The 12006-nt window shown below is 44.9% G+C and overlaps 1 protein-coding gene across 1 annotated transcript; it reads right to left on the reverse strand.

Annotated features, from left to right (window-relative positions):
• Positions 1 to 5249: 5249 nt before the first annotated feature.
• Positions 5250 to 7145, reverse strand: DEFB127 (defensin beta 127). Its single transcript, XM_059707563.1, has 2 exons — positions 7097 to 7145; positions 5250 to 5503 (listed from the first exon to the last, which is right to left on the reverse strand). Exons 1-2 carry the CDS (start codon positions 7143 to 7145, stop codon positions 5250 to 5252), a joined length of 303 nt encoding a protein of 100 aa, XP_059563546.1.
• Between the last annotated feature and the right edge of the window lie 4861 nt (positions 7146 to 12006).

Below are 12006 nucleotides of genomic sequence, written 5' to 3' on the forward strand. Positions count from 1 at the left end.
CTTTCCCTTCCTCTCTGAAATCAATAAAAATATATTTACAAAACAAAACAAAACTGTACCCTGGTTCAATCCATGGCTCCCAGAATTCATTCAGGATACTTAAATCAGCAGCTGGAATTGTGATTATGAGGCAAAACAAGGATACACACACTTCTAGCCTATCTAATAAAGATGGAATATGCTAATTGACCTTCATGCCATCACAAAGATTGCGGAGCCCACAGCTAATAAGGAGGGAATATGCTAATTGACTGCCACGCCCTCAAAGATGGCGGCGTGCACAGCCACAAGATGGCTGGCAGCAGAGGGCAGTTGTGAGTGATATATATACTAGAGGCCCGGTGCACAAAATTCATGCAAGAGTAAGCCTTCCTTTCCCTGGCTGCCGGCACTGGCTTTCCTCTGGCACCCAGGACCTGGGCTTTGCTCAGGTCGCTGGCAGGCACCCGGGACCCGGTCTTCCCTCTGGCCCCGGCTTTGTCTAATTAGTATATTACCCTTTTATTATTATAGATACTAGAGGCCCGGTGTACGAATTTGTGCATGGGTGGGGCCTCTCTGGGTGGCCTGCAGGGATAGGGCCGAAACCCGCAGTCCAGCGCCGCCTGCAGCTCCTACCTGCCATTCCCGTTCATCCCGGCCCCACTTCCCCTGCCACAGGCTCGCGCCCAATCAGTCCCGATCAGGAGAGGCTTGCGCTGCCATAGCAGCGCTCACCAGCTGCATCTGGTGCCCTCTAAGGGAAGTGGCCTGTGGGATTGGGTTGAAACTGGCTCTTTGACATCCCCTGAGGGGTCCTAGATTGCGAGAGGGTGCAGACTAGGCAGAGGGACCCCGTCGGTGTAAAATTGGGGCCAGTGCATGTCATAGCGACTGGTCGATTGGTCGACTATCTTCCCCCTTGTGGTCAGTGCACGTCATAGTGGTCAGTTGAGTGGCCTTAGCATATCATTAGCATATTATGCTTTGATTGGTTGAACAGTCAACTGATCACTGGATGACTGGACACTTAGCATATTAGGCTTTTATATATATAGGATATATATCTATATATATAAAAGCCTAAGTGTCCATCTGACCATCTGACCGGTAGCTATGATGCACACTGACCATCAGGGGGCAGACACTCAGTGCAGGAACTGCCATGACGCACACAGGCCATCTAAAAAGAAACAGCACCACAGACCTGGTGCTGACAAACCAACACTGAGCTTCCCCTAAGTGGGACACAGGCCCTGTCACCACCCTGGAGTGATACCCCACTTAATTGCAGCCAATGCTTCCAAGACCCCATGGTGCAAAATGTGGCCCACAGCCCAGCTCAGCCTGGAAACAGTCTCTGTGGGCACGGGGTAATGATGTCATGTAGCAATGCCCGGCTTCCTCTCCCTAGTGACTAGTCTCCTTGGAGTTTCTTCAGCTCAGGAACACGACTTGCTTTATAGCCAGGTGCAAAGATTTTACAGTTTAACCAAATGTCTGTGAAGCATTTTCATTTGCCTCATCTCATTTGATCCTCACAGAAGTCCTGAAGTAGGTAGACAGGAGACTCGGTGGAATCCAATTTTCTTTTCATTAGCCAGGAAATGAAGATTTAGAAAGTTTAGAAACTTGATCTGACTGAAAAGAAGTAAGAAATGGTGGAACTTGAAAATGACTTCAGGTTTTCTCACTGAGCAGAATGTAGTCAAACACTGCTATAGTTAAATATTTTATCCTTTGTTCTCCCTGCATGATCTACAATAATAATCTGCTTCATGTTGATATTTACTGCTGTATTGCTGACAATTACCTGAAAGAGAAGTTGGGGTGCTTCACTGGGCTGGAAAAAGTTTAGCTAAATCAGAAAGCAGGTCTAATTAAGCAAGTTTATCCTATCTAATAATAGACAAACATGGTAATTAACCATACCTCCACTACGCTTCCCATTGGCTAATCAGGGTGATATGCAAATTAACTGCCAACCAAGATGGCGGCCGGCAGCCAGGCAGTTGAAGTGAACATGAGGCTTGCTTGCTCCAGTGATGGAGGAAGCCAAGGTTCCCTGCCTGCCGTGGCTGGGCTCTGAGCTGCACTCTAAGCAACAATGTTACAATTATAGAAGCTAAACAAACCCCAGATACCTGCTTTCAGCCAGCTGGCCTCGGAGCTGGAGCTGCAACAAAGTTTCAGTTACAGAAGGTAAATAAATCCCAGAATAAAAAGAAAAAAGAAAAAAAGGAGAGACTGGGAGCTTCAGTTGCAGTCTTGGCCTGCCTGAAAACAGCCCTCAGCCCCTCATCCAGGCTGGCCAGGCACCCCAGTGGGGAAACCCACCCTGAAGGGAGTGTGGGCAACCTGAAAACAGCCCTCAATCCAGGCTGGCCAGGCACCCCAGTGGGGACCTTTACCCTGAAGGGGGTGCGGGAAGCCTGAAAACAGCCCTCAGCCCCTCATCCAGGCTGGCCAGGCACCCCAGTGGGGAAACCCACCCTGAAGGGAGTGTGGGCAACCTGAAAACAGCCCTCAATCCAGGCTGGCCAGGCACCCCAGTGGGGACCTTTACCCTGAAGGGGGTGCGGGAAGCCTGAAAACAGCCATCAGCCCCTCATCCAGGCTGGCCAGGCACCCAAGCGGGACCCCCACCCTGATCTGGGACACCCTTCAGGGCAAATCAGCCGGCCTCCACCCGTGCACCAGGCCTCTATCCTATATAGTAAAAGGGTAATATGCAAACTGATCCTAACAGCAGAAGGACTGGGAATGACTGGTCACTATGACACACACTGACCATCAAGGGTCAGACGCTCAATGCAGGAGCTGCCCTCTGGTGTTCAGTGCGCTCCCACATGGGGGAGCTCTGCTCAGCCACAAGCCAGGCTGATGGCTGCCAGTACAGCAGTGGTGGTGGGAGCCTCTCCTGCCTCCTCAGCAGCGCTAAGGATGTCTGACTGCAGCTTAGGTCTGCTCCCCGCTGGCAAGTGGACATCCCCCGATGGCTACCGGGCTGCCAGAGGGATGTCTGATTGCCAGCTTAGGCCCAATCCCCTGGGGAGCAGGCCTCAGCTAGCAGATGGTCACCCCTGAGGGGTCCCAGACTGAGAGGGCACAGGCCGGGCTGAGGGACCTTCCTTCCCGTCCGAGTGCACAAATTTTTGTGCACTGGGCCTCTAGTCTATATATAAAGCTCTCACTGGCACCAATTGCATGTGTGTGTTTTGATCTGTCATTGTGGATCGTGAATTTGGTTGACATTTCTATTATAGCGAAAGAGCGAATAGTGATATTAAAATATTTCTTCTAGTTAATTTCCTTTCAATGTGTAGGAATCCGTGCACCGGTACACTTCACCGAGTGACATTACCATCACTCAGTTTCTCATGTCACTGGGCATCACTCTCATTCCCACCACATCCGATGAATAACCAACTATTATAAATTATAGCTGCCAAATAATTCTCTGATCTACCCACTTTGTTCCCTCACTTTGGTCCAAACCACCTCTCACCTAGCCAATTGTAATAACCATTTAATCTCTCTTTTCATAGCTGCTCCCAGTTTTAATGCATTTTTTTTTTTGCATCCAATACAGAGTGATTTAAAAGTGCAGGCAGTCACATTAGGTTCCAAGTCTGGAGGGGATGTTGGGAATCAAGCCACAGAAAAACAGTGAATGAATGAAAAGTGACCTCAGAAGATCCTGAGATGAAGGCTAGGGATCTGAGATGGGAGTGTGTAGCACTGAATATGTGCAAGGTCTCCTGATCTTTGTACCTCCTCCATAGTTTTGCCCTTTCCAGAATGTCCTATAGATGGAATCATACAGAATGTAACCTTTTTACATTGGCTCCTTTCACTTAGTAATACGCATTTACGGTTCCTTCCTGTCTTTTCATGACCTGACAACTCATTTCTCTTTAGTACTGAATAAATATTCCATTGTCTGAAAGAATCACAGCTTATTTATCCATTCACTTACTGCAGGGCATCTTGGTTTCTTCCAAGTTTTGGTAATTCTGAATAAAGTTGCTATAAATACTGGCGTGCAGATTTTGTGTGGACAGTTTTCAGCTCACTTGGGTAAACACCAAGGACTGCAATTGCTGGATTGTATAGTAAAAGTGTGTTTAGTTTTGTAAGAAACTGCCAAACTATCTTTCAAAGTGGCATGTCCCATCTTTCAATGAACGAGAGTTTTACTCCACATCCTTGACAGCATTGGGTGTTGTCATTGTTTTGGATTTTGGGCCTCATACTGCAAGTCAGACTGATTCCCAGGTCCTTTACGTTTTCTCTGAACTCCAAAGGGCCCCAAGCACCAAAAGGATGCTGTTATAGTGGTAACACACAAAACAACAACAGAGGCCTGGATACATGGAGGAGACTGACAGCTGTCAGAGAGGAGTGGGGAGGGGGCGACTGGATGAAAGAAGATGAAGGGATTAGCCAAAGAACATATATGCATAACCTACAGACACAGGCAACAGTGTGGTGATGGCCAGAGGGAAGGGGTAGCGGGGTCTAGGTGTAGGTGGGCAAAGGGGCAGGGATGGGGAATCTGTAATAGTGTCAACAATAAAGTTAAAAAAATAAACAACAACAAAGAAACTCCTCTGTCTTGGAATTATGTATTTATGTCTGCCTCCACCTTATATAGTGAGCGCCACCATAGTGGCAACCTATTCATCTCTCCTTTCCCAGTTCACTGATTTTACAGAGGAACTAAAGAAATTAGACTTTCCATAGTTCAACGTTGGTTGTCTATTCTTAAACCAAAGTGCATGTATATCCTTCCGAAATGTCCTGTCTTTTCTAATTTCCTTCCGTTTGTTGACTTCAGTCTTTTTACTCAAATCACTTTCTTTATTATCAGTCACCTGTTGATATCTGACACAGTTCACCAGGTACTACTTTTAACTCACTGGTGAATTTCCCCCGAACACTTGGCTTCACCATTCTCTCTCCAGAATTACATGTCTACTTTCCTGAGCTTCTTGTTTCAATTTTCCACATAGATTTTTCTTTTTACAGTGCACTCGTTATATCCCCTTTTCAAGGGGAGGTTCTGAGTTGTTCTTATCACTTGGTATACTGAGTGTCCAATTGCTGGTTAAAGAAGAAATAAGTCAGAAAACTGGCAATGAACTTTATTAGAATCTACGTTAAGGTCTTCTGAAAATTAAGGAACCAGACAGGAAAAGATGTGGATTACTTCACCTTAGTTTATTGGAATAGGTAAAGAAATAAATGAATGGAGAATTGTACTTGATTTATGTAGAATTTGTCTTGGGGCTTATATAATTTCCTACATATGTATCATAATCTTGAGGTAAAGTTATTGCATATGTCATTGGCTTTGGACGAGTTGGCTTTGGTATTCTTTTGCGTGCTTCCAGTTCCATGATATTGAGGCAACAATATCTCCCATTTTCACATAGTACTTCACGTGTTTCAGTTACTTTGCATATTTTTCTGCAGTTTCCTTGTATATATTGATCCCAGCATTTCTTAAGTTGTTCAGTTACTGTGCACATAAAGAACAATTGGTCAAGGTCAGTGTTTGAGATTGAAAGGCAACTTTGGAGATGGAAAGTATAGAGGAAGTTTGGAGGGATTAGGTGTATGGGAGAGTCACAAGGCAGATACCCGTAACATTCCACAGAGGATGCCCCAAGAAGGCAAACCTCAGTGTTTATATCTATCTGATCACTCATATTTAGTTTCTCCAAGGTTTGGGGCTTCCAGTCAACATCTGATGGACTCCATCAAGAGCATCGGATCTTATATGGGAAAATAAAGAAGTTGATTCCTTGATTTCAGGGCATGGCACTATACTCCATCAGGGAACCACAGCAAATCTTCCTCTGTTTGAATGTTCCCAAGCACTCATTGTTTTTATAACTGCTCCACCTTTATTACCCAGAGTATAATAATTCTTTATTATGTATTTATGTCTGGGTCAAATTATGTTCTTGGGTTCATACTCACTGTCATGGTCACAAATGACTTTCTTACCACTCAGGTATTTTTTCCCCTTAATAATCTTCCTCCCTCCTCTGTTAATCTTAGCATTGTCCATTTCTTTCTTCTTCTTCTTCTTTTTTTTTTTTTTTAGCATTGTCCATTTTTGCCAATGCATATCTTCCTTTGGCTTCTAAGTCATTATAATAATCTTGGACTTGTTTTATGCCTGTATGACTCCTCATTCTTCCTCTACCTCTAGTTGCGAGAATTCCTCCAATGTTCAGCCCCAGACCTTTGCTCACCTTGGGATATATTCTTTCCTTTAGTGAGCCTAAATACTTTCTATGATCTAAGAGTTAGGATGTTCAAATTTTGGTTTCTGGCTGGTACAATCTTCTAGAATAGGCCCCAGAGGAAGACTGAGAACAAAGATGCCTCCAACCTCAGGTTCTAGAACTCCTTTGATTGTTAGGAATTTAGGGGCCCAGGGACATGCCATCACCATGACTATAATAAGAGGCAAATGTAATAGATATGGTTTTGAAAGAGAAATTTCAAGTTCTTAGTATGTGCCAAGCCCTATGCGAGGTGTTTCACAAATGTTACATCATTTAATAAGGCCCTCATGAGTCCGGCGTCATTGTCTCCACTCATGAGGAAACTGAGACTTAAAGTCTTCCCCATTTATCCAAAGCTGACAAACCCGTAGTGAAGGCCTGTTTCTTAAACCTGACTCCAAAGTTAGTGAGTATTCACACTCTGTAGTAAAATAGACTAATATATACCTATTTCCACTCTTTCCCCACTATTCACACTCTACCATATATACGATGGAAGGCAATATGATTGGATGCCATAGTAAAAACTGTATTCAAAGAAATAAGTGCAACCCCAAATACTGGGTGCATTACTTTCTACAATGAGATTTTCCCAGAGGAAATCATGGCCTCTTTTCAGCTCTGAGTACTCCCTTTTAAGAATAGTACCATGGTAGAAGGCCTCAAAGAGGGAATCTCTCATGACACTGGGTAGACTTCAGTCATCCCCGGGGGACCTACTTCCTTCTACTATGAATTATAAAATTATCTTGGGTTCTTAGAAATACTCCATCCCATTGTTGATTTTTGTGAGCCCCTGGAAAACTCTAGATTACCTGTGGGCTGCTGGAAAAGCAGAATTGCAATGATCAGGAAGAGCCTCATGGCCAGGCTTCCCAAGGGAGGTGGCAGTCGAAGCTCTTGGTCCAGTGAGTTGCACACCCTGTCACCTTCCTCAGAGACTTGGATTCTTATGCACTGAACCAGAACAGATGGTATGGTACGAAGTGTGTCCCCAAAATTCTGATCTGTGGATTTTGCATCATGTGGGCAGGCACCGGAAATTTGAGGTCACCCATTTTACCCCTACATGGAATCAGACACAGCATGTTCTATTTCATCATCTGATGCCATTCTGTGGGCTGTGGACTCCTGGGGAGAAGAATCTGTGCTTCCTCTACTTGACTGTCTGCCCAGATAGACCAAGGTAGACGTGTACTCACTTCTAAGAGTGAATGGGTTAATGTAAATAATGAAGCCTATTCCATTTATTGCATTCAGCTAAGTCTAGGATCTCTGGGTGGTGTGTCTATCACTTTACTCAATCCAAATGGAAGCCAATTTTTATTTCTACATCCTAGATTAATTTAATTATTCACAAACAAGCAATATATAATGATGGAGGAATAATCGTATGATTACAATAAAAATTTCATTTAGAAACAGCAAAAAAGGGAGAAAAGTCAGAGATAACAACATAAAGCATTGTCCTAATGGATAAGAACAAAGTTTTTTGTTTTTCCTGCCATTGTGGAGTGGCAATTGTCAACCTTTTGCATCTCATGGCACACATAAATTAATTACTATTCTATGGCACACCAAAAAGTACATTATATTTTTTGCTAATCTGACAAAAAATAGTTATAATTTTGATTCATTCACACCAGATGGCTATTGTTGTGTTGGCTCTTGTCATTTTTTTCCTTTATTGATTAAGTTATTACACATGTGTCCTCATGATTTATATATATACTAGAGGCCCGGTGCACAAAAATTTTGTGCACTGGGGGGGAGGGGGGTCCCTCAGCCTGGCCTGTGCCCTCTCGCAGTTTGGGACCCCTCGGGAGATAACGACCTCCTGGCTTTGGCCTGCTCCCGGGTGGCAGAGGGCAGGCCCAATCCCTAGGTGCAGCCCCTGGTCGGGCTCAGAGCAGGGCCGATTGGAGAGTTGGGGTGCCGCCCCCTGTCATGCACAGAGCAGGGCGATCGGGAGGTTGTGATGCCACCCTCAGTCACGCTCAGGGTAGGGCTGATTGGGGGGTTGGGGCACCATCCCCTGTCACACTCAAGGCAGGGTCGATGGGGAGGTTGTGGCACCACGCCCTGTCACGCACAGAGCAGGGCCAATCAGGGGGTTGGGGCACTGCCCCCTGTCACTCACAGAGCAGAGCCCATCAGGGGGGTTTGGGCTCTGTATCCTGTCACGCACAGAGCAGGGCCGATCAGGGGGTTGGGGCGCCGCCACTCTCACACTCAGGGCAGGGCCGATGGGGAGGTTATGGCTCTACCCCGTCACACACAGAGCAGGGCCCGTGGGAGGGGGGGGAGTTTGGGCGCCACACCCTGTCACACACAGAGCAGGGCCTATCGGGGTTGAGGCACCACACCCTGTCACACACAGAGCCGCAGGGCGATCAGGGGGTTGGGGAGCTCCCCCCTATCAGGCACAGAGCAGGGCTGATCAGGGTGGTTGGGGTGCCTTCCCCTGTCACGAACAGAGCAGGGTGGATAGGGAGGTTGTGGCCCCGCCCCCTGTCACACACAGAGCTGTAGGGCGATCAGGGGGTTTGGGCACTGCCCCCTGTCACACTGATCCCAGTGCCGGGAGGCCTCGCGGCTCCGCTGATCCCGGTGGGAGGCATATTACCCTTTTACTATATAGGGTAGAGGCACGGGTGGGGGCCAGCTGGTTTGCCCTGAAGGGTGTCCTGGATCAGGGTGGGGGTCCCCACTGGGGTGCCTGGGCAGCCTGGGTAAGGGGCTGAGGGCTGTTTTCAGGCTGGGGGTGACCTAAGCTCCCAACCGCTCCTTTTTTTCGTTTTCTTTTTTTATTCTGGGCCAGCTTTAGCCCTGAGGCTCCAGTTCTTAGGCCTCTGCTGCTGAAAGTAGGTTTCTGGCCTTTGCTTACAATGTTGCGATCCTGCTGGCTGAAGCCCGGCGGACTAAAGCAGGTTTCTGGGGTTTTGTTTAGCTTCTATATTTGTTACATAGTTGCTTAGAGTTGCAGCTCAGAGGCCTGCAGCGGCAGGCGGGGAACGTTGGAGTCCTCTGTCACTGAAGCAAGCAAGCCTCATGTTAGTTTCAAGTTTCCTGGCTGCTGGCCGCCATCTTGGCTGGCAGTGAATTTGCATATCGCCCTGATTAGCCAATGGGAAGGGTAGCGATTGTACACTAATTACCATGTTTCTCTTTTATTAGATAGGGTATATATATTACAATCTAAAGGACAAGAGGTCAGTGCCCCTGACTAAATAGTCAGGTGTTGCATATTTAAAAAATTCTTGTGGTACACCAGTGTGCCTGTCGCAGTTGAAAATCACTAGTGTAGAGATTTCTTTTGTATTCTTTCTGTTCTGATCTCTGTGAAGGTTTCCCTTGTTCTCAGTGGCCATACCTTGGAGGAGACTAGGGTGAGGGGATTCTTCTGGGAGCTCTGCTACTTTAGCAACATGTTTCTTGTTAGTGTAGGTTTAGGAAACTGTATGAATTATTTTGTTACCCAGACTCTGATTTCTATGGCATTGTAACTCTTTTGAAAGATCAACAGACTTTATTTTGAATTGTTCTCAGTCATTTTCATGTTTAAGACCCATCCAGAAATCCTTTTGAAGCATGACAATTTATTTTAGATTCCAACCAGGGCACTGGTATCAATAAAAAAAGCTTTTGGAGATTATACCATCTCTATAGCTCTTAGCTTAACAACCTCTCACTCAGGCTCTGACTGTATGTAGTTCAGTACAATAGCCTCTGGACAGCCTGGCCAGTGTTGCTCAGTGGCTGAATGTCAATCTATGAACCAGGCGGTCACAAGTTTAATTCCTGGTCAGGGCACATGCCCAGGTTGCGGGCTTGATTCCCGGTGTGAGGCAGCCAATCAATGATTCTCTCTCATCATGATGTTTCTTTTTAAAAAAATTTTTTAAAATGTATTTTATTGAGTTTTTACAGAGAGGAAGGGAGAGGGATAGTTAGAAACATTGATGAGCGAGAAACATTGATCAGCTGCCTCCTGCACGCCCCCTACTGGGGATGTGCCCGCTGCCAAGGCACATGCCCTTGACCGGAATGGAACCTGGAACCCTTGAGTCCACAGGCCTATGCTCTATCCACTGAGCCAAACCGGTTAGGGCTCATCATGATGTTTCTATCTCTCCCTCCCTCTCCCTTCCTCTATGAAATCAATATATATTAAATAGCCTCTGGACAGTGTAGGTGAACTAATCAAGATTGATCACCATGTATTTATAGTGGTATTAATGTATGCTCTTGTGTAATGCCAATAGCAACACTTGTCTATCTACATGCAGAAATGTACGCAACAGATAGTTGGGTTAATACAGGGCTGTGGTGTGCCCAAGGAATCAAATGACTTAAAGAAGCGAAACAAGGAGTCCTGGTTATTGGCTAGAGACTTAGTGAAGGAAAGCATGGACTCTATTTTTGACAAGAAGAGAAATATAAACAGGGAGGGGCTGACAAATTGGTCTTTGGGTTTTGAAGATTTATACTAACAAAATGTATTGCCTGTGCAACGGAGAGAACATTCTGTATCTAACCTGCACTGTCTTCTTCACCAACTCCTTGATTAGAGAATTCAGATTCCTTTGTCCCACAGATAACATTAAGACTGTATCTTAGAAAAAAAAAAAGGTGTCTCTCTCTATTCCTACTTCAGTGATGCATGTTTGCTTTTGCATGTGCATGTGCAAGTGTGTCTGTGTATGTCTTTTCTGTCCCCTGGTGTTGGAGAGTCTGAGGCTAGATCTCCTCGATTAATTCCAGAGAATCTTTTTTTCTTACAGATCTTCTTAGAGCTTAAACAGTAAGTGTTTCCACAGCAAGATGGGATGAATAAAGAACAGGGTGTTTCTTAATGAGGAGGAAATCACCAGTCAGTACTTACTGTTAAATATCAGGACCTCAAAAATTTGGGACTTTTGAAAGTACAAATTGTTTTAATGTTCTACTTATAAAAGGACATAAGTAGGAGAGCAAATAACAGCTGACCACTGAACAATGCGGAAGTTAGGGGGGCCAACTCCCACACAGTTGAAAATCCACCCACTGCTAGGTATTTAAATGAGCTGTTCAGGGAAGTCGTGTTAGTTGGAAAGATTTTTGTTTCATTTTTTCTTTTTATATCAATTAAAAACAATATTTTAAAATAGTTTTATTGTGTAACGTGCTTTATTGAGAAGAATCAGGAAATATAAAAAAAAAGAGAAAAAAGGCAACGACAGCAGCAGAAAACATCTGGAAACATGTTGTATAGCATTCTAAAATCTTTCTTTAATAGAATGAAAATAGCTTTGTTTAACCGGAATATTAGCTTATGGGATTTTCCTGATTAGTAGGAAAGGTGTAGTAAAACTGTCTCATACTTCCACCAACTGCATGGCTTTTGGAAATCTGGGGTCCTCAGCTCTCTGCTAACTCCAGAGATGTTTACATTCTCAGGGATCCACTGGCCTTCAGAATTCTGTCTTTAGGTGCTAACTCTGACTTGTACCATATTCATCCTTCCTGGTGCAAACCTCTCTCTTAATTTCCAACAAAAGTAAAATTACACATACTAAACATTTAGGAGTTTATCAGAATTTATATAAGAGTTTGGGAAGGAGGATTACTGAGAAGGCGATTACCTGGAGTAACAATCAAATTTCAAAATGACTGGAAGACATAAGTGATCTTAAATGAAGTTTCTTCATCCCAGTAATGGTGAATTCTTTTGGCTTCATCTAAT

The sequence above is a fragment of the Myotis daubentonii genome, chromosome 8 (genome assembly GCF_963259705.1).
Source record: "Myotis daubentonii chromosome 8, mMyoDau2.1, whole genome shotgun sequence".
NCBI classification, from domain to species: domain Eukaryota; kingdom Metazoa; phylum Chordata; class Mammalia; order Chiroptera; family Vespertilionidae; genus Myotis; species Myotis daubentonii.